Source organism: Ursus arctos, unplaced genomic scaffold (genome assembly GCF_023065955.2).
Source record: "Ursus arctos isolate Adak ecotype North America unplaced genomic scaffold, UrsArc2.0 scaffold_32, whole genome shotgun sequence".
Classification (NCBI taxonomy): Eukaryota; Metazoa; Chordata; class Mammalia; order Carnivora; family Ursidae; genus Ursus; species Ursus arctos.
The window spans coordinates 8,860,692-8,883,903 of NW_026623008.1; the positions used below are offsets into that span (position 1 = coordinate 8,860,692).

Here is a 23,212-nt window from a genome sequence, read left to right on the forward strand (position 1 = left end):
CTCGCTGGCTGTCTCTGTCTCTGTTGAATAAATAAATAAAATCTTTAAAAAAAAAAAAAGAGCATTTACCTAGCAATTTGCCTTCCCCCCCAAAAAATGCGGCAAGTAAGAACTTTTAGTTGGTCCCCCCCCACCACCGTTACTTGTAAGTCACTGTACTCAAGATAACTGGGAAGGAGAACAGTATTACCATCTCCTTTTCAAATGCTGAGATAGTGAACACACAGGGCAGCGTGGGCAGGAAATCCTGCCCTTGCCCCCAGCGTGCCTGTGAAGGTGGGTCCGTGGCCCCGAAGCCTGCGGCACAGCACGGAGGCTTGGGTGAAGTTTAAAAGTCGGTTATGGAATCATTTGGGTGAAGACGATTTCCCCTGTTAGCAACGAACTGAAGGTACTAAGTATATAAGAAAAACGTGTAGTGTTTTCAGTAGAATTACAGAATTTATGGTACTCCGGATTTGCCCTAAATTTTTATGCCCTTGAACAGAAACATAATAGGAATGGCCAGCCTCCTACGTTTTCCATTGTTTTCATTTGCACAGTTACTTAAAGAGATGAGAGACGTAAGCCCAGAAGGAGCGACTTCCAGGAGGTGCAGACACGCTCCCATGGCTTCATTCCTATGGAACCATATTGCTGTAGATACAGTCTCAGAATAATAAGCTCCTCCCCTCCACAGAGCCACAGCACATATCGTAGGGCCGAGAGGTCTGCGTTCACTGTGTTTGACCTAGACTAAACCACCAACAGTTAGCGTCTTAAGCCAACGATAATGTATTCCTGCAAGATTGCTGTAGTGTTCAACAGGTATTGAATTATAAGTAACATCTCTGCAAGTAATTACATGTGACAGGAAATGTCATGACCCTGTTACCCTTTTGTTTATGGGATTTGGGGGCCTTGGGAAGTGCCAAGTGTCATAGAGTCTTTGAAGAGCCCAGGGACTGGGATAGGACTTCCAGCAAAGTAAAGATACCATCACCCCCATTCCTGCCTTCTAGTTTTATTTTGTTTCTTCCCAGGAATCTGTGCCTTCAGCTTCCCCAACGGGTACCCCCAGACACAGTATGAGGAAAATGACGAGCACGGAGGACCCGAAGGGAACGCATTCCGAGGGGCTGTTCATGATGCCTCCTGCTGGAATGAGTCTAGGCAGCCTGAGGAGTGAGTCTGTGCCGAGTACCTCGACCAAGCAGCAAGGGCAGCAAGCCGTGCCCTCCGCCGGCCAGGTTTCCAGTAGTCCAGGTAAGAGGAGAAAGGAGCTGCATGGCGAAGGTGGGGAGTTCATGAGACTGTGGCAGGTGCCTCAGGAGTGCATCATAGTGGTAGTGGGTCTGTAGTGATAATCCGATTTTGATATTGTTTTAGAAAGCTTCAGAGTCTTAGGATATAGATTTTAGCAGTGAGTGACTTCTAAAGTACAGTTAAATTAGCAAGACACAGTGTGAATACAGGGATTTACGTGGTCTCTTAGGACTTTTTCCTTTAGGTCAAGGTAGTTGCCACAAGATGGTATTAGTATAACTAGAATGATTCCTGCATCCTTAGACAAATCCTTGCAAGTCACTGTCCAGACACTATCCACTTTCTACTTAAGTATTATTCTATTTAATTCTAAAAGCAAAGAACTCTTATAAAATATTAGTGTGAATTAGGTTACAGCAGAGATATTATAAGTAACAATTTTGCGAAGACAGGAACCATCCAGTTATTGGTGCTCTTCTCTAGAATTTAAGAATTAGTCATTCTGGATGAGAGCCTGATTTTGGCCTTTTGGATTTTTTTAAATTAAATTAAATTAAATTTTTTATTTTCTTTTAATTCCAGTATGTTAACATAGAGTGTTATAATAGTGTCAGGTGTACAATACAGTGATTCAGCACTTCATAATCACCCTGTGCTCACCACGACAAGTGCTCGTCTTAAGCCCCATCACCTATTTCACCCAACCCCCTTCCACCTCCCCTCTTTTTTTTTTTTTTAAGATTTTTTTTTTAAATTTATTTGACAGAGAGAGAGAGAGACAGCCAGTGAGAGAGGGAACACAAGCAGGGGTAGTGGGAGAGGAAGAGGCAGGCTCCCAGCAGAGGAGCCCGATGCGGGGCTCGATCCCAGAATGCCGGGATCACGCCCTGAGCCGAAGGCAGACGCTTAACAACTGAGCCACCCAGGCGCCCCTCCACCTCCCTTCTGAGAACCGTCAGTTTGTTCTCTATAGTTAAGAGTCTGGTTCTTGGCTTGTCTCTCACTTGCACTCTCGTTTCCTTTGCTTGTTTTGTTTCTTAAATTCCACATATGAGTGAGAGCATATGGTATTTGTCTTTCTCTACTTATTACTTATTTCACTGAGCGTAGTACTCTCCAGTTCCATCCATGTTGTTGCAAATGGGAAGGTTTCATTCTTTTTTATGGCTGAGTAATGTTCCATTATATATATATATATATATATATATATATATACACACATATGTATATATCCTCTTTTTTTTTTTTGAAGGTTTTATTTACTTATTTTTGCACGCGCGCGAGAGAGAGCACATGCGCATGCACAAGCAGGGGGAGCAGCAGACGGAGAGGGAGAAGCAGACTCCCCACTGAGCAGGGAACCCAATGTGGGGCTCGATCCCAGGACCCTGGAATAATGACCTGAGCTGAAGGCAGATGCTTAACCTACTGAGCCACCCTCTTTATCCATTCCTCAGTTGATGGATACTTGGACTGCTACCATAATTTGGCTATTGCAAATACTGCTATAAACATTAGGTGCATGTATCCCTTCGAATTAGTGTTTTTGTATTTTGGGATAAATACCCAGTAGCATGATGACTGGATCATGGGGTGATTCTATTTTTAATTTTTTGAGGAACCTCCATAATGTTTCCCGAGTGGCTGCACCAGTTTGGATTCCCACCAGCAGTGGAAGAGGGTTCCCCTTTCTCCGCATCCTCGTCAACACCTGCTGTTTCCTGTGTTGTTGATTTTAACCATTCTGACAGGCATGAGGTGATAGCTCATTGTAGTTTTGATTTGCATTTCCCTGATGATGAGTGATGTTGAGCATCTTTTCATGTGTCTTTTGGCCATCTGGATGTCTTCTTTGGAGAAGTGTCAGTTTGTGTCTTCTGCCCATCTTTAAACTGGATTATTTGGGTTTTTTTGGTGTTGAGTTGTGTAAGTTCTTATACTAACCCTTTATCAGATATGTCTTTTGCAATATCTTCTCCCATTCAGTAGGTTTCCTTTTAGTTTTGTTGTTTCCTTTGCTGTGCAGAAGCTTTTTATTTTGATATAGTCTGGCCTTCTGTCTGTTTTAAATTTATTTTTATTTTTTAATCCATTTTTATTTTATTTTATTTAAGTGGGCTCCATCCCCAGTGCAGAGCCTGACTTGGGACTTGATCTCATGACCCTGAGATCATGACCTGAGCCAAAATCAAGAGTCAGATGCTTAACTGACTGAGCCACCCAGGAGCCACTAGTTATTGTGTGCCAGATGTCATGGCACGTTGTTCCATAAATCATTGCATTTCACCCCATAGGACCCCTGTAGAGTCTTATTTTTATCCTCATCTTACACACGGAGAGAGATCAAGTAGCTTAACCTGCCCTGGGTAGTGGCAGAGTCGGACTATGAACTTAGGCAGTTTGACCCCAGAGCTGAATCCTTCATCTACGTGATACTGTCCACCAGTCTCTATACGTAACGCGTCTGGAGCGTGGAGGGGGTGCGCATGGTGCCACCCAACACTTGCTACCTCCTGCTGTTGCTGTGAGGACAGTGAGGAGTAGGAGGGCCAGCCTTCTGTGTGGGCGGATGCCTATGAGAAGTGATTTGGGATGTTTTAGAGGTCGATGGAAAGATCTCTCTCCAAATGGTATTTCTCCTTCCTGTTTGCTGTTTCTGGAATTTCTTTGTTTATGATTACGATGCGATTAAAGTAGTGGTTTTCAAACTTCTTCGTGTATCCTTAGGGTTCCATGATGACCCAGGGAGTCTCTGAAGCCCTTTATACCTCCCCCCACCCCCTTCTACCAGATCACTTCCACTTCTGTCTCTTCCACGTATTTATCAAAATAGTAAAAAATAAAGAACTGCTTTATTTATTTACTTATTTATTTTATTTAGAGAGAGAGTGTGTGTGTGTGTGTGTGTGCATTTATTAGATCCTAATGAGGTTGGATATATTTTCATATACATACTGGGATGGTTTTCTTTTTGTAGTGAAGTGCCTGTCACGTTCCTTGCCAGTTTTCCTACTTGTGTATTCTTTTCTTACAGATTTTCAGATCTTTATAAAGTGGGGCCATTTCCCTATTATCTGTCAAATATATTGCAGTTTTTTTTCCAGTTTCTCCTTTGCCCTTTTTATTCATGCTGTTTTTGTCCTGTAGAACTCTTTAATTTCCATGTAGCTAGATCCATTGTTACTTTCCTCTGTGTGTTCCGCTTCCAATAACACACTCAGAAACACCTTCCCCATGTTTTATCATCTCATGGGATGAATACCCTTAATTTTTTTTTAAAATAACTTAAGGATTATTTTGTCAAGTTCTGCTCCCCCCCCCCCCCACCTCAAAAATTCTCTTTTGGGATTTTGACTGGAATTATATTAAAGAAATAGATTAATTTGGGGGAGAATTTATAAATTTACAATTTTATATTAGAATATAAGCTTCATGGTGGAAAAGATATTTGTATGTTTTGTTCACTGCTGTACCCTAGAATAGTGTCCTGGATTTAGAAAGTAGCTGGCACAAAGTAGGTGTTTTAAACATATTTGCACAAATAAATTTTAAGTCTGAAGAACTGGTATGTAGTGCGGGCTGAATGCTGATGTGATATCTGGCTCTGCTGGATATTAGCTTGCTATTAGACACGGCTCCTGCCCCTCTGCGTAGAAGATGAGAGGGTCACCACGCAGGCCTCTAAATGCGGACATACTGAGATGTTCTAGGAAAGACAGAATGGTGCAGGAGAAAGAACAGAGAGGACCCAGTTGAGATTGAGAGGGGAGGGTGATGCCATAGGTAAGGCTGTTCCGATAGTGAAGGGCTTGGAAGTTTTGGGAGATAAAGGCCAGTGAGCCCGAGGCTTCAGGAGCAGGGTGGAGAATGGCTCGAGAGGAGGTTGGAAAAGTAGGCAGTGGGCTTATGCAGGGTTTTATAAGGATTTAGGAGGAGTTTTACAGAAACAACTTTGGATTAAGCATAATCATTAAAGCGTAGAAGGAAGAGAATGTTATGGTCTCATTTATTTTTTTAAGGATTACTCAGGTATTTTGCGGGCAGAATGGTTTTGTGAGGGCCAGGAGGGAATGGTGTAGGTATATTGGAGGGGAGCTTCTGGGGTGCCAGGCAGAATGATGGTGGTTTGGATGAGGTTGGTGGTAGCGGAAATGATGACATATTTGTTTAAGAAAAGAATTTTGGTGCTGGAAAACTTTGTAAGCCTTTGGGTCGCATCCTCTCCTTGGGAGGGATGGCTGTCCAATCATGTCGGTCATAAATCCTTTAGGCTCAGCTTGTGTCTCAGGACAGTAGCATGTGGGTGACGTGGAAGGGGAGCGGACAGGAAGTGTCTAGTGCAGGGATCATCACATAGGGAGGCCTTGGTGCCAGAGTGCAGACTTTTGGATGCTCAGGTTTTTTGAAGCAGACAGTTCTGAACATTTTCCAAAGACAGAATGAACTTTGTTTAGCTTTTTAGTTGTGTCCGGAGCCGGTCCTTTCCGGGTCTTATTTTCTTCATTCTCTCTCTTCCGTTGGGTGCATGTAGAAGACCATGTCTGCCTGCTGGATTGCATTGTCGTGGATCTACAAGACATGGACATCTTTGCTGCAGAGAGACGTCCACGAGAGTATTCTAAGGCCTCAGACGACAGCAGTGGAGATCTGGTATTCCCTTCCTATTTCGTGCGGCAGACGGGAGGGAGTCTCCTAACTGAGCCTTGTCGGCTGAAATTGCAGGTGGAAAGGAACTTGGACAAGTGAGTGGTTTATATCTGGATCATTATCTATTGTAGGTAGAATCTTAATAACTTGGAGATCAGTGCTGCGAAGGTAAGTCTGGAAGAGAATAGGTGTTCACTTATTTCTTCTATGTCGCAAATATTTATGGAGTCCCAGCTGTATACTAGATGGGAGGTCTACTGTGTTGGGAAGAAAAACCTTCTGCCTTTATGGAGCTTATGTTGTGTTGATAGAGGGATATCGGAAGGCAAATTAGAAGGTGATTCTAATTTAGAGTTTGACTCAGTGTTATAAACTGTGTTATAGGATTGCCCCTGAGGCCTTGGAAACAAAGACGAAGGGACACGAATGTAGCATGGCTTTTGGTGGACGTAGGGAGGTGGTGATGACAGGGAACGTATTTTGGAAGAGGTGACATTGGCTTATATTTTCCAAGCACAATAGATTCTGGACCTGGTGTTGCTACTTACCCTGGAGCTCCATTTTAATCAGAATAACTGTTGAGATGCAGTTCTGCCCATTTTTGCTCCATTAAGCAATCTGAAAGTACTCCATAAAGGCAATGAGCTGACTCTAATTTACCTTTTCATTGGCCTCAAACACATTTCTGCAGTTTAGAGTATTGCTTCAGTTGTCATTACTTCCATGGGATCGTCTGGGAAACATCTTAAATATAAATGTTCCCAGACCTCACCTGAGACCACCAGAACCTGAGTCTCAGGGCCGAGCCTTGGGTGATGTGAGCAAGGTCCCCTGGCGGTGCTCATGCTGGCCTGGCCCACGCGCCCAGCTGGGAGCTGCTGTGCCCCGTGCACGATGGCTGTCCGTTTGGGGCATTCATTTTGGAGAAAGCAGCAACGCTTGCATTTTAACTACAGAGACGGCCGTGGCTGTCAAGTCATGAAAGACGTTCTCCTTTGCAGCATTTTGACAAGCAGTCTCGTTACTTGTGGGGAGTGCGATTTTAATCCGTCTTTGGCCACTCCCTTTGTGGTTCTGGGGTTTGGGCGAGCCATTTAATGCCACTTTTTTGTTTCTCTGTGCATTAGCGACACCGTGTAGCTGCTCTCCCTGGGATTTTTGCATTTCATTCTTACTTGTTATTCGAGTGCTGCCTGGCTGGCGCTCAGTTATGCTTGGCATGGGCTCTCTCTGGTTTTACTGGCCTAGCAATCTTAGGAGGAGCTTCGTTATTTAGAAATGGAACACTTTGTTTTCTTTTCAAGTAATGCTTTCCCCCCCAAAAATGTGCTTTGTTACTCTGATTATGTAAACTTGACCCGCTTCGCTTCCATCACTGTTTATGTGCAGTGATTATACTGTTAGCCCCTATAGGCAGTGATAACTCGGTACGAGATACCCTCTCAGCTGCTTGCACCCCAGAAGCAGGAAGCTGAGAGGGCGCTGGGTAGTCCTTCCCAGCTCTTCTCGTGTGGCTTGCATCACTGCTTTCTTTACTTGATCATATATAGTTTTGCTCTGCAGACAGAGTAATTTTTTACATTCTTCTGCTTTCCATCCCTGTCCTCTACTTCACGTGCTCAGAGCATGGTGTCTGCAGGAGCCACGGTGCCCACTTCTCCCCGGGAGGGTGGGGGGAAAAGCTCTTTCGTGTGGGACAAGGTGTACTACCCCCTGGCCCGGGCATCTCAGTCCTACTCCCGCCCATCTCAGCAGAGACAAGTAACAGATTCACCTTTTATCCTGACGTCCCATCTGGGCTCCGTGTGAAACATTGGTGTCCGCCTTTAGTTAACATGAGAGCCGAAGAGTTAAATGTAGAGGTTGCCATTTCTTTATTGCCTCCCCAACGGTAATGTTTCAGCTCTTTCTGGGTCTCATGAGATTTTTCCTTATTAATAGATTACTTAGCCAACTCCGATTTGGGGACTTTATAAATGCATATTTCGAGAAAAAAGGGGCTTTTTGTAGCCGAAGCAGGACATAGTTGTGCTCATGTGCTCCACTTGAGCCACATGAAATTTTTATTACTGGAAGTTAGGAATGAACTGATGGATAACGTAGGCGGGTGCATTTTAGCTCTTCCTTACGTCTGGGTGTGAGCTTTGTCGGTGTTAAGTTGCCGATTTGTTTGCCAAAGTGACTTTTTTTTTCTTTCCTCAGAGAAATAAGTCATACGGTGCCAGACATATCTATCCATGGCAATCTCTCCTCAGTCCACTGCTCCCTGGATCTGTACAAATACAAGCTGATTCGTGGTTTATTGGAGAACAACCTCGGAGAGCCCATTGAGGAATTTATGCGGCCTTATGATTTACAAGACCCAAGAATTCACGTGAGTGAGACCTCGTGCTGCCCCGTAACTCTTAACTCTTGCCGTCCCAGCTGATGGCCACCTCGTGCGTGGATCCCTCCAGCTCACCTGCGAAGACAAGATGGAACAACGAGCAAATTACTGTCTTGACATATTAACCCCCTTTTCAGATTGGCATTTTCCTCTTGCAGACTATTCTCAGTGGAGAAGTGTACACGTGCATGTGCTTCCTCATCGACATGGTGAATGTAAGTCTGGAGCTGAAAGATCCAAAAGGAAAAGAAAGTACTGGGTCCTTAGCCAGGTATGACTTTCAGAGTGCTGGTTTACACCTAGCGGCTGACGTGACAGTGACAGTGACAGTACCCCAGACAGTACACATATTTCGCTTTATTGGAATCCGCTTTAGCGTAGAGCAGAGGTTGCAGAGTGGTGGTTCACGACCGGAGGTGCTCTGCACAGTGCTTTTGGGTTGGTCTACATCGTGCTTTTTCAAAGTTTAAATTCATTGCTTTGTCAGTAAAGACAGGTTATTAGGACGTTTCAGTGGCCTCCACACCTGGTGCTGAAACCGATGCATTTGAAAGAACTGCAGATATTATGCAAAACTTTCCTGAGAATCTACTGGTGTTGGTTTTTTATTTCTTTTTTTTTCTTTTTTTTGTTTTTATGTCAGCACTGTTTAGAAAAATCGTATAGTTGACACACAGCGTTAGGTTAGTTTCACGTGTACAACATAGTGATTCAGCTTCCCTGAGCGTTTTGCTGTGCTCACCACGAGTGCAGCCGCCATCCGTCACCACAGGACACTGTTACAATACCATGACTATATTCCTTGTGTTGTGCTCTCGATCATCGTGACTAATGCATTCCACACCTGGAAGCCTGTACCTCCCGCTCCCCTTCCCCCACCCCCCTCCCCGCTCCGAATCTACTGGAGTTTTACAAGTACTGGATTCTAGCACCACAGTTAGGGAGAGCTCGTAATGCTGCTAATGATGTCCGTAGAACATACCTTTAACATAATGCGGTATCTGCATGTATACGGGGAGAGACAAAGAGCTACCACGGTTGTACTTCAGGTGCAAGGAAAGGGGGAAGCATTCCAAAGAGCCTGGGGTGTAGGAAGGTGTTAGGCTTCAGTGAAAAAGTCTTATTATAATACATTCCTAATGTAATCTTGCTGCGGTGCTATGTCTTCAACAGCTTAAAAAGTAGTAATAAATAAAAACTGATATGGTGGGGGTGGGGGGCAAAAAAGAGGCCGTGTGTCCATGGTGGCCGTCAGGCTGCTCTTTGGCTGCGGTCACCGTGGCTGAGAGAGCAGCCGGCGTCTCGATGTGCCAGCGAGAAAGCCAGGGGTCCCGCAGTGGTCTTGAATGGCCCAAATGTGCCACCCCCCTCATGGAGTCAGAGCACGGCCCCACAGAGTGCAGAGGGGTCAGAAGTATGGGCTGGGGGGCGTCTGCCTAATCGGGGAGTGGCCCTGCTGACTGCCTCCCCAGCCAACATTTAAAAATTGGGGGACGTCACATAGAAAATTTGGATTTCAGCCTCTTTTGAGAAGTTGAAAGCTTTGACTACGTGCCCGTGTGTTCACTGAGGAGCTTCTTGGGCAGCCTTTAGATAGGGCGTGTGTTGCCTGGTGACTCACTGAGTGTATCACTTACGTGGTCTGGGTGGACCAAGAATTTGTCATGACTGGTGTGGAACCTTGAGGACTGCATTGTGTTTTCACACTTGATCACCTTTTCATTTTGATCTCTTGACGATCATGTGAGATTGGGCAGATATGAATTCTATTGTCCAGAAGGAATTTTTACCTAGGGTAAAGTCATATGGCTGGAAAAGTGGTTCAGTATTTGAAAACAGGACTTCAAAGTCTAGAAATTTCCCTACGGAAACAATCTTTTTTTTTTTTTTCTTCTTCTTCTTCTTCTTTGTCTTTGCCTCGAGAATCCATCCTGGCCTATGTCTAACTCAGTTGAATAAATGGTATAATGAAGCTTGGGTCCCAGATTATCTTGCAAGCCAGCATCTTTTTTCCTGATGACTAGCTATGCCCTTAGTTTTTTACAAAATGAAATAATTCTGTATGGAATGTCATGATGGTACTGAATAAATGATGAATTGCACATTGCAGCTTTCTCTGTTATTAAAAAAAAAGGCAGCATCAAATGCACTTCCTCTTGATGGATCAGTTACATTATTTCTCTATATGAAGAGTATTATTTGTTCTGGTTGTTTCCAGGAAGCTATAGTGGTTAAATAAAAATGTGGCAGTCTCTGGAGAGAGAATCCTGCAGGCAGGCTAGGAGTTGACAGATGAAGGTCTAACAGGACCCTTCCCATCCCTCGGGGATTGTTACACATATATAGCCTTCTCAGACTTGAGATGAGAAACGAGAATGCTAATACACCCAGATATAGTAGATAACGTTATTCCTCATGGAGTTCCTGTGGACAAGAGCATCTTCCTGGAACTGAAAAGTAAGAGGCAGGGCACAATGGCTCTAAATCCTTTTTGGGGAGTCTGTTAACAAAATCAGTGAAAGTTATTCTCCTTCATAAAGCTCAGGTATACTTATGATTTTGTTCTGTTGTCTTGAACTTAGATGATTTTGTGAAATGAAAGAGTTTAATATCCTATCTGTTTTCTCCCTTTTAGATTCGACTTCAAAAAATGTAAACTGCTCTATGAAAGCTTTTCCAACCAAACCAAGTCCATTAACTTGGTTTCCCATTCCATGATGGCTTTTGACACCCGCTATGCCGGGCAGAAGGCCAGTCCTGGCATGACAAACGTATTCAGCTGTATTTTTCAGCCTTCCAGGAACAGCAGCACGACCCAAGGATCCATTCAGATGGAACTGCATTTCAGGTAGTGGATCCAGACCCCGACTCTCCATTTCTTTATCAAGAAACTTCCTTTTGTGGCCAGTGGGCCAGGGCTCTGTCAGCTTTAGAACATCCCAGGACTGAGGAGTCACTGAAAGATAACTAGAGAATGGCTCACCGGTGCAGCTCACATAATTGAGTGTTCCTGTCACCTTGCAGTTGCATTTATTGGCCAAAAGATGTCTCTGTTGCTTTAAAAAAAAGTTTAGGATGAGCCCGGAGTCTTAAAATCAATGTCTCATCTCTGTTCTAATATGTAAAGCAAATTGAGGAAGGAAGAAGTGATTCTTGTTTAAGAGGAAAGAGGACGTTTGGTCTATAGAAATTATAGGAAGGAAGGTGGTTTTGACTTGCATTATTGATTTATCTATGCATGTCTTGCTAACCCACTTCTCCATTTAAAAGAGCTTTAGCCTCTTTGGACTAGATTATGTTTTTCTTCCTGGTATTATGCTAGAAAGTGGTGTGAGTATAATGAGTGTATGTTTTGGAATCGTACAGATCTGGCCTCAAAACCTTGATCAACCACTTTCTAGCTGTGTGTCCTAGGACAAGTTCAACCACTTTGACCTGCAATTTTCTCCTCTGTAAGATAGAAGAGGATGACTGTACCCACCTCACAGGGTGGAGGCAGTAATTAAGTAAGTAATTCTGGCCTGTTGCTTGGCACAGATGGTAGCTCTTATGATTATTACTGATGTAGCTGGTGTTGTTTTATGATATACTACTGTAAGATTTTATAGGTAAGTGAGGATAGACCTGAAAACTGAAAAAATAGGTTTGATCCAAAATCCTCCAATGCAAATCCAAAAGGAGACCTTTGGAAGCAATGTTAGTTCTATTCCATTAGTGCTTAATGTTATCAGATATGCTGTAAATAAAAACTAGTAAGTAAAAAGACTGGGAAAAACCTCATGGAGAAAAAAAGATCAAAATTTTTCTTGTGTTCATATGCTTGATTTTACTTGATATATTTCAGTGTGCTGCACAGTGAGTTCTCAGGGTTGAGATTTCCTTTAGGGAGAGGTCATGGTCACTCTCCATATGCCTTTAGGAAGTCTAGCAAAGTGGACAGTCAAACCTTTGCCTGAACTTTTTGGATGTTCAGAATTGAGAATGTGCATTGCCTCTTACTGAGTCCTTCCACGAGCCATCCACTTTCCCTACTGTCATACTTAAATCCTGCTGGCAAATTTGCCAATCAGGTGGCTTCTGCCCCATTTTACAGATGCAGCAATAGAAGCTAGGAGGGCATTGAGTACCTCTCCAAGGTAACACGGTGGGTGAGTGAAGTGGCCAGGACTCACACCAGGGCCTCTGATCTCAGCGCCCATGTCCCTTCGAACAGTCCTCAGGTGTGGCCACTTGTGTCTAGTCATCTGGCTGACTGTGGTCAGAAGCTAAGCTGGCTGTGATTTGTGGTTCTTTCATTTGAAGATGTTTATCTGAGCAGGAGGCTTCCCTGTATTTGGTCCTTCTGCAGAAACCATTTCCTTTTGGGTTTGCTGTATTATTGATCGAGCTTCTTAATCTAACAGCTAGATGTTGTCTCACCGATCATATTTTTAATACACAAGGAGCCTTGAGATATTATTCTGTTTATATACCGGAGGTGTATAATTTCTTGGAGCCAAATAGTAAAGTCTTACCTTGGCTCTTGTGAACAGAAATACCATTGTGAGTGAGAGGGGTTAACATGTTCTCTTGATTGGAACTTTTGAACGCTTTCTGTGTCTCAAGAAGAATTGCTCTTCTGTTGGGATTATGTGTGTCAAATATAAATCACTTCACAGTGTTTAAAGGCTTGAAATATTTTCCAGAAAAGGGTATCAGACATACTTTGACTTTTCAGTTAGTGAATAACTCTGACGATCTGTGTTCAAAATGGGGTGGAAAAATTTTACTGAGGGCAACATTTTTTCTCTAATACAAAAGAGTAAAGTGTTTCTGTGAAAAATGCTGTGACTGTATGAGGGAGACATGCATCACTGTGCCCTTTCTCCAGAGGCAGTGAGCCAGGTTTAGGAGAAACAAGAGACCAGAGAAGCCAGACTTAAAAACATCTCAGAATCCGCTTTTGCTGGATAGGAGCCCCTTTTAGGGGAGGTAACCAGGTACGGGTAGTAGCTGGAGCCCCAAAGTCACTTTTGAGCTCACAGAACAAAGTCAACCCAGAAAACCGTTAAAGGTATCCTGAGCCCACTTTCCTCTGTCCCACCCGTCTCTGCCCACTCATATTCTGGTAGAGCCTCACCAGTTTGAGACTAGGCTTGGGGTCCTCCGTGGCTTTTCACCTCAAATAGAGAATTCGGGGTCATGGAGCCTACAAAACCACTATTGTTTCTCGCCCTCCCCCAACTCCGCTTCTGGGGTGCTTGGGGTTATGCCCACACATAAATGTCATCTTGTTTGTCCTCCTTCTCAGCCTAAAGATCTGGGCTCTCTGGTCAGATCCAGCTGGAGAATTAGTACTAGTGTGTACATTCGGTGTTTGTGAAGAAGTGATCCCAAACATCAAAGAAAGGGCGCCTCACTGATCTTGAAGTAGCCTGTAGGGAAGGCAGCTGACATTTACTGAACACACACACCTGTTACGTGCCTGGTGCTTTTGTCTTTTACAGTGTTCATATTTCTCATTTTATAAGTGAGGAAACAGGCTCAGAGAAGGTAGGCGACTTATCCAAGATAACACAACTTGTAAGTGACTGGATTTTAGCCTGTGCTCTTTCTACTGCACCGAGATTTCTCAGCTTCGGCACGATTGACGTGTTAGGTTAGATTCTTCTTGTTGTGGGGCTGTCCTGTCTGTTGCGGGGTGTTTAGTAGGATCCCTGGCCTCTGCTCACTGGATGCCCATAGCAAACCACACCCCCGTCCCGTGTTGTGACAGTCACAGATGTCTCCAGACATTGCCAGAAGCCTTCTGGGGGACAGAATCACTCCTGGTTGAGAACTGCTGGATGGCACTATACTGCTTTCTTACAGCCTAAAAATATGATTAGCTTTTGAAAACATACACTGAATATCTTATTAAACTATTATTCATAGTTTATTGATACCCAGAGCGGTCAATTTAAAAAATACTGGAAAAACACCTGCCCAAGCTGAGTAATACACTTGCAACTTCATAAAATACATTTCTCCTTTCCTGTTCTATTTTTTTGTTAAATCTTTTTCCTTGCAGATCTACGAAGGATTCGTCCTGTTTTACGGTCGTTCTCAACAATCTGCGTGTGTTCCTCATATTTGACTGGCTGCTGTTAGTCCATGATTTTCTTCACACTCCCAGCGATATTAAGAAACAGACTAATGTTACTCCTTCTCGCCACCGCAACTCCAGCAGCGAATCTGCTGTAGTCCCCAAAACTGTGAAAAGTGGAGTAGTTACCAAGCGGTCTTCCCTTCCTGTGTCCACTGAAAGGCACCTGGAGGTCAAGGTCAATGTAACAGGTGAGCACATGTAGGTGTGAGTCACCGATTCTCAGTCTGCATGTCAGGCTCAATCTGTGTCTTCTCAGATGTCTTCACAGTGCTCACCTTCTCGGATGTAAGTGTGAGCACTTACACATTTGCATACAGATCAGCAAGTGTTGAAATTCTTGACCTCCATTTTCTGGTGTGAACTGCTGGCTCACACTCAAGGCTGCAGGGTTCTGGGCCGTCTGCTCCGCCTGCCCATGGCACATGCCCAGCTTGAGCACTGCCTGGCCAGTGGTCTTTTTCCCCGAGTATTAAATCTGGCTTCAATTTTCCGTTTGATCTTCAGTGCTCCAACAGATGTGCCTGACTGAGTTTAGGCAAATCTGACGTGTGAAAATCTCAGTTTAAAGATAAATTAAGTGAGGGGATTGTTATTTTCTTTACAAAAAGAATATGTTCCTTTACAAACAGATTTACTGTGGTTTTTGTTAACTAGCGAACTCTCCTAGTAGATCTGTATGTATTTGTGTATCTTTTCTTGTGTTTGTGATGTAGCCCAACTACTGCTCAGTGGTTTGGAAGGAGCTGGCCAGCGCAGTGCACTTTAAATGGGTTTCGTTTCAAAAGTTCAGTCTAAACATGGGTTTTGATGAAAACGAAAAGTAAATTTGCCATGTACAAACGAGTAGAAAACTGTGCATTTAGTAATTTCAAAAAAATCTACGTTTAAATTAGTATATGTTCTTTGTAAACAACTGGAATAGCTATGTAGATGATGTTGTGCCTTTCCCTGCCCGACCAGCATTAGGACGTGTATCTATTTCCGGGATTTTTAAACAGGTCATTGCTTGGAGAAGGGTTGATTTCCTGGGCTTCTGAATATCTCATAGTCCTCCCAGGAGACTTAGCTTAAAAATACATACTAAAGATTTTTTTTTTTAATTTATTCATTTGAGAGAGAGAGCAAGCCAGAGCACAAGCGGAGGCGGGGGGCCGCAGGAGGGGGAGAAGCAGTCTCCCTGCTGAGCAGGGAGCCTGACATGGGACTCTATCCCAGAACCCCGGGATCATGACCTGAGCAGAAGGCAGACACTTAACCAACTGAGCCACCCAGGCGCTCCTTAAAAATACATTCTAAAGAGAGAAGAGACACTGCTTCCCAGTCTTTTCTGCCTGTGCAGTGCTCTTTTGGCTCAGCTGTGCCTGGCCAGATACAGAGAATTTGTTCAGGGTGGCGGTGAAGCAGAGTGTCGACAAACATCCTGGAGAACAGGTCTTGTTGGCTCATGTCCCCCCTGCCCGGCGTAAATGAGTTGCCTAGTTTGCAACAGCCTGGTGCTTTCCAGCTTCCCAGCTTTGGCTTGATTGACAATGCTGTCCTTTCCAGGCACGGAGTTTGTGGTCGTTGAAGATGTGTCCTGCTTCGATACCAATGCCATTATTCTCAAAGGCACCACAGTGCTCACCTATAAGCCCCGATTTGTCGATCGCCCCTTTTCAGGAAGTTTGTTTGGCATTGAGGTAAGAAGTCTCTGGGTCGATTAAAATACTTAATGTTTGGCTTAAGAGAAAAGCATATGGAAGAGAATTTACCTCCTCAGCTTTCATTAGGGGAAATAATTAATGGAGTTGGAGAACTCTAGCCCCCCTCTCTTTGTTTTGTCCTCAGATCTTCCAGGTTATCCTTATATGTGAAGTCAGTCCTCCAGCGTCAGGTTGTAAATATGCCGAGGGACTGGGCCTCTTGCTCTTACATCGTCCCTTCCTCGAGAAGTTCAGTGAAACTCTTCCAGTTCCCAGTACTATGTCTGCGGGTCTAGTCCTGGGCAAATTAGTCAAGGTGGGGAAGCAGTCCTCATTTCCCCGAGTCCCCTTCCCGGCGTTGAGTTGTCTCTGTGAAGACCTAGGGCTTTGTGGTCTTGGAAACTTGTTTTTAAAAGGTGTGAAGGATTTTATGTATTATGCTTTTAGGAATATCTAATCTGTAAAGGATCTCTCTGGAGACGCATGCGTAACCTAATGGAGGGAGTCTCTGATAGTGCTGCTGTCGGCTCTAATTTAATCTCACGAAGGAGATTCTTTGCAATGGAGTGGCCTTTGTAGCCTGAAAATTACATTATGCAATATTAAGTATAAACTTCTCTGTTTCTTTTAAAGTCAGGGTTGTGGAGAGGGAAGGAGAAATGAGGCAGATTATTATTTCTTTTTTTTTTTTTTTTAAGATTTTATTTATTTATTCGACAGAGATAGAGACAGCCAGCGAGAGAGGGAACACAAGCAGGGGGAGCGGGAGAGGAAGAAGCAGGCTCATAGCTGAAGAGCCTGATGTGGAGCTCGATCCCATAACGCCGGGATCACGCCCTGAGCCGAAGGCAGGCGCTTAACCGCTGTGCCACCCAGGCGCCCCCAGATTATTATTTCTATCAAGTGTTCTTAATCCACTGATCTCCGCTAACGTTCCTCTTGTTATAATATTAGAATATTTGGTCCAGGTTACTCATCATTTCCTTTCCCTTCATGATTGAACTTTTCATGCCCTATTCTTTCCAGTGGTATTTCAGAGGTCGAATGAACAAAACTTATTTTCACTGTCAGCAGCATATGGCACTTTTTTTTTTCTCTCTCATCAGATATAGCTGAATAAAACCTGTAGAGATTTCACTTCTTGATTGTTTGTTTCTCTCATGTAAAGAAACCTCAGTTTGAGAGGAAGGATTTACATGCTGGTGTGATGTGAGTTGATCATGAAATTGTAGTTCTTCTGCTTTCCAAGCCTCTCCAGTACCAGCTTTGAATGGAAAATATTGGTGATTCATTAATGAACTGTCAGATACAATTGAGTTTGGTGTAGCAAAAGGCCCTAAAGAAAAAAGGAAAATGAAACTTTTTTTTGCTCTAAAGTCTTAGAAAAACTATATGGCAAAATATTTGAGATTCCTGGAAATTCCTTTTAGTCTTGTTCCTCAGGCAGCACAATTGGATCTGAATTTTAAGACCCCTCCCCCCCACTGCCTTGGTACATCACTGGGGGAGAATTTATAAAGGAAGCCAAATGAGTTGATTTTGAGTATAGTAAAGGAGCTTGGCTTCACATGTTTTCCAAGAGTACTAGAGAATATCCCCCACCCCTCAAAAAAGGGGAAGGAGCAAGGGAGACCAACATGAATGCTTTCTTCTGTACAATTCTTTTTTTTTCCTTCGTTTTTTTCAAATTTTTATTTAAATTCTAGTTAGTTAACATTTAGTGTAATATTGGTTTCAGGAGCAGAATTCAGTGGTTCGTCACTTACCTACAACACCCAGTGCTCATCACAAGTGCCCTCCTTAATTCCCATCACCCCTAGCCCCTCCCCGCCCACCTCCTTCCATCAACCCTCAGTTTGTTCTCTATCGTTAAGAGTCTCTTATGGTTTGTTTCCCTCTCTCCCTCTTTTTATCCCCCTCCCATATGTTCCTCTGTTTTGTTTTTAAAATTCCTCATACCAGTGAGATCATATGGTATTTGTCTTTCTCTGACTGACTTATTTCACTTAGCATGGTACACTCTAGCTCTGTCATTGCGAATCACAAGATTTCATTCTTTCTGATGGCTGAGTAATATTCCATTGTGAAATACATACCACATATTCTTTATCCGTTCACCTGTCGATGGACGCTTGGGCTGTTTCCATAGTTTGGCTTTTTTTTTTTTTTTAAGATTTATTTATTTTAGAGAGGGAGAGAGAGAGAGCAGGGGGAGGGGCAGAGGGACAGGGAGAGAATCCTCAAGCAGACTCCATGCTGAGCATGGAGCCCAGCTCGGAGCTTGATCCCAGCACCCAGAGACCATGACCTGAGCCAAAATCAAGAGTTGGCTGCCCAACCGACTGAGCCACCCAGGCACCCCTGGCTATTGTCCATAATGCTGCTATGAACATGTATCCCTTCAAAGCTATGTTTTTATATCCTTTGGGCAAATACTTAGTAGTACAATTGCTGGGTCATAGGGTATTTTTATTTTTAACTTTTCAAGGAACCTCCATACTGCTCTCCACAGTGGCTATACGGTTTGCATTCCCTCCAGTAGTGCAGCAGTGTTCCCCTTTCTCCGCGTCCTTGCCAACACCTGTTGTTTGTTGTGGTGTTAATTTTAGCCATTCTGACAGGTGTGAGGTGGTATCTCATCGTGGTTTTTGATTTGTGTTTCCCCCATGATGAGTGATGTTGAGCGTCTTTTCATGTGTCTGTTAGCCATCTGGATGTCTTCTTTGGAAAAACGTCTATTCATATCTTCTGCCCATTTCTTAAATGGATTATTTGTTTTTTTGGGTGTTGCACTTGATAAGTTCTTTATAGATTTTGGTCTTCTGTTCTTGAAGTACAAAGATAATTTGGTCCTAGAATGGGAGTCTTCTCTCCCTTCTCTCTTCCCATAAATATGTTTATTAAACTTTTTTACACAACATTTCAAACATATACAAGTAAACAGGTTAATATAATGAGCCCCTACATACCTATCACCCAGCTTCAATAATTAATGTATTTTCAATTATGAAAGGAACAGTTATATTACATCACATTGGGGGGAGGGGAGGAAAAAATTACCCATCCCTTTGTCCAGAATCTTTGTTGACATTTTGATGTGTTTCTTTCCTTAAAGTCCTGTGTAGTAGTATTTTGATTGGGCTGCTTGTTCACATAATCCATGTTGTAACTATCTTCCTACATTCCATGTGGTCTTTTAAATTGTCACTTTTAAATGACTGCAAAAGATTCCATATGATATAAACTGGGTTGCTCTGAATTTTTTTATTAACTATTAAATAATGGTTCAATGATTTTTTTCCCTGTATTTTGTATTATTTCCATAGGCTAGTTCCCATATTTGATTAGTGAATCAAAGGGTATGAGATTTTTAGGCCTTTTGCCAGGTGTCAGCGAACTGCCTTTTATAAGGGAGGGGAACTACTGCCCACGCTCTTCGCTGTGGGCAAGAATACTGGCCTCCCTTTTGACAATATTTATTTCACCAGTTGTTGTGGGTCTTTTGATAACACGGGGCTGATTGCTACCGAAATAGTGGGTTTTTTCCGCCGATGTTTAGACTCTTCTAAATCAGACATTAATTCTTCATTTTCTAGGTGTTTTCGTGCCGACTAGGGAATGAGCACGATACGGCTCTTTCAATTGTTGATCCAGTTCAAATTCAAGTGGAGCTGGTGGGGAATTCTTCTTATCAGAATAGTTCAGGATTGATGGATGCATTCAATAGTGAAGATTTCCCACCGATCTTAGAGGTAATGATGAAAAATCTGTGGACACCTCGATACACTCTCAAACGCTGCCCTGTGCCTGAATGCGAGGTATTTGCTGATCTCGACAACATTTTCGTCACTTCGGCGAATACAAAAGAAATGTGACATTGTCTCTGTCCCAGAAAATCTTTCAGTCTTGTTGAGAATCAAAGACCTGTTAATTGTCTGGTATCATCTTGAAGTTCTGTGAAAGCTGACAGAAACAGAACGCAGCAGAGGGGGGAGTCTGGATTGTGGGTGGAGCCGAAGGTAGGGCGAGTCTGAGGGGGCGCAGGGGACAGGATGTCAACAGGCAGAGGAGGAGAGCAGTCCACGTTAGGAAGTAGCTAAGTCAGGGGCGAAGGGGCCCAGCCCACATGAAACAGAGGGAGGTCTCCCCAGAATAAGGACGTGCGTACGGGAGTACAGAGGATGCAAGGTGAAGCCGGGGAAAGTGAAGCTGGGCAAGGAAGGCATAAGGATTTGGCGTTTAATTCCTTTGGCCAAGGAGGAGCAATTAATCCATTGGAACCATGGGAGATTGAAAGGGAGAGAAAAGCCATGTTGGTTTTTTATCTTTAAAGACAAAATAAGTAATAAAGCAAGCACCACCCCCAGACATTCTAACGGTTCCCTCAGTTTTGAGTGGTCTTGTGCTGGTGTCTGCATTGCTTGCCCCGGCGGCTGTATTGCCAGTGTTGGAGGGAGGCCGGACGTGGGGAAACACTAGTGTGGCGCTGGACTCGTTTAAGGTTGTGTTTGGAGAAAGAAGAGGTAATTTTTGTTGAGTGGGCAGTTGGTTTCAGAGATTTAAAAACATTAAATCGATGAAAGCAAAATGGGTTCACAGAATGCTAATAGGTGATCCTGTCCCCCATCCCTCCCCCAGCCTTTTTCTGATTCTCTGCTTTGATGATTAATCTACTTGTAAGAAAATCATCCAACTGAAATATTCATTGCTTTAGTAAATTTCCTAGCTTTTTATTTTTTATTTGGTGCAGTTTTGTGAACATTCGACCTCATAGCAGAGACGTCTTACCTCATGGCCCTTGGTGGTTAATTTTAAGATCTTCCCAGTCTTCAAAATGAAAAATTAATGTAGTGTCTGCAGGACTTCTAGAACTTGAGCTGGGGACTATACATACATGTAAAAGATGTGGGCGTAAAAGCAAATGCAACTTGAAAAAACTGCTGCCTGTTCGATTTTGTTAGATTCAGTTACAAGCCCTGGATATCAGACTCTCCTACAACGATGTTCAGCTGTTTCTTGCCATTGCGAAATCCATCCCAGAGCAAGCTAATGCCGCAGCACCGGACCCAGGGGCCTTGGAGACCACCTCCGTTAGTGGCTACCTTCCCGGCGCGTCTCGGCCGGGAGAGGAGAGCAGAGAAGGGACGAGACATACCCTAGATCCTGTCTTGGGTAGGTGTTGAACTGTGAACCCCACTCAGTCTGCCTAATAGCTCCCCTTCTGGTTATCTGTCAAGATTGTCTTTTACACAATTAAATTGTTCAAAGTATAATTGTATGTCATTAAGTGTAATTATAAGTATGATGCTGTAATTTTTAAAAATTTAAGAACAAACACAGCACCCCAAACCAACTGCTCTAGCCTACACTAGTTTTCCTTTTACCATTTCTTCCAGAGTTATGTGGATAACGCTACTGTTTAGTTTTAAACATTGAGTTTTCCTCTATTGTTATGTGGATAATACTAAATTTCAGTTTTAAGCTTTTATAAACACAGTCAATATAGGGAAAAGACCCTTAAAAATTTCAGGGTGCACTTTGATAAGTCTCCAGTTCGGGGCCCATTTTTGTGTAGAGAAACGGAATGTTTTAGCCACCAGCTTCTGAATTTCTTTTTTTTTTCTTTAATTAGTCAGTGGACTCATTTCTGTAAAATTGTTTATAAAAAGTACGTACTTTTTCTTCTAGAGTTACAGCTGGCTAGACTGCAGGAGCTGGGATTCAGCATGGCTGATTGTCGCAAAGCCCTTTTGGTGTGCCAAGGTAATTTGCACAAGGGTTTCCATGACCTGTTGTTCACCTTGATCATACGCTTGCTTCCCATTTCCCCCGCTGCTCCCACAAGGTGACTTAAGAGAGCTGGACTGTGTTTTGAAGCCTTTCCGTAGTTTTCTGTGGGCTGAGCAGGATCTTGGACTGGGCATAATGACGAGCAGCAGTATTTCATAGTGGATAAGAACATGGGCTCTGGAGCTGATGCTGTGTTCACTGTGCTTTTTGATTACTTATTAGTGACTTGGGCAAGTCACTCAGCCTCTCTGTACCGTGCTTCCTTATCTGGAAAAAGAGGATAAGAGGACTTCCCTTGGAGGTTTGATATAAATAAGCACTGTCTACAAAGCACTTTGGGAAAGTGCCTGGCACACAGCAGGTGCTCTAATGCTGTTAGCCAATGTTGCCGGTGGTCGTGGTAATGGTGGTGATGCTGGAAGTCATGACCACTGAGCTCCCATGTGCCTCATCCTGTGTTTTCTTGTTGAATCTTCATAGCCCTTCGAGGTGGGTGTTATTATCCCTGCTTCGGGTAAGGAAACTGGCTTAGATAGGTTAAGTTAACTGGTCTGAGGTCACCTATTAGTGAGGGGCTAAGATCGACTGAAAGCCAAGTCTGCCTGTGTTCTTTCTACTTCCCACCTTCCTCTGTGTTGCCCTTTTTCTTAAAACAGGAAGATAAAGCAAAAGCTGTATTTTTTCTAGTCTGTACTTGTGTGTACATTTCTCTACCTCTTTACATACTATATATGTCCACATATATATATATACATATAATACCATGTATGTTGGCAGATTGTACTGCAAATACAATTGTATAGCCTCTTTTACAATATAGTTTTATTGAATTAGAGTTGCAATATTATTATAATATACTTAATATCAGCATCTTCCCATGTCATTAAAATTATTTATAAATACTGAATCTTTTTACATTGACCTAATGATGCATTTTAATTTAACTGTTCTTTGTTTTTCATTCTTTAAATAAATATTATACACAGTTCGTAATAAATATTTTTTGGTATGAACTTCTGTCTATATCTTTTAGTATTTCCTTGGTGGAGGGACCTAGTAGTATAAATACTGGATCAAAGATATAGATATATTTTTCAGACTTTTTACTCAACTTGACAAATATTTTTCTAAAACATTGCACCACACCGAACTCCAACCAGTTAGGTGTGAAAATGCTGGTCTTACCACACAGTTGTTCACATTAACTATTATTACCTTTTTCTTTCTGGAAAAAAAAAAATGAAGGCGTATCTAGTTATCTTGGATTGCTTAGTTTTGTTTTTACTTAGATGTCACTGTTTGTTAGTTTAATTAACTTAATACCCCTTAGTATTT

General features: G+C 43.0%; 1 protein-coding gene across 5 annotated transcripts in view; it reads left to right on the forward strand.

Annotated features, from left to right (window-relative positions):
- The window catches only part of VPS13D (vacuolar protein sorting 13 homolog D), a 253,616-nt gene that overhangs the window by 58,068 nt on the left and 172,336 nt on the right, over positions 1 to 23,212 (forward strand). For all 5 annotated transcript variants that reach the window (XR_007190630.2, XR_007190631.2, XR_007190632.2 and 2 more), the window contains 10 exons: positions 1,023 to 1,245; positions 5,777 to 5,987; positions 8,095 to 8,266; positions 8,437 to 8,549; positions 10,914 to 11,126; positions 14,328 to 14,593; positions 15,951 to 16,084; positions 19,684 to 19,839; positions 21,049 to 21,259; positions 21,776 to 21,850. Coding sequence is in view for 1 of the 5 variants with exons in the window: in XM_026519809.4 (XP_026375594.1) it covers positions 1,023 to 1,245; positions 5,777 to 5,987; positions 8,095 to 8,266; positions 8,437 to 8,549; positions 10,914 to 11,126; positions 14,328 to 14,593; positions 15,951 to 16,084; positions 19,684 to 19,839; positions 21,049 to 21,259; positions 21,776 to 21,850 (1,774 nt within the window). In the remaining 4 variants the exon portion in view is untranslated. The remainder of the gene's footprint in view (positions 1 to 1,022; positions 1,246 to 5,776; positions 5,988 to 8,094; positions 8,267 to 8,436; positions 8,550 to 10,913; positions 11,127 to 14,327; positions 14,594 to 15,950; positions 16,085 to 19,683; positions 19,840 to 21,048; positions 21,260 to 21,775; positions 21,851 to 23,212) is intronic.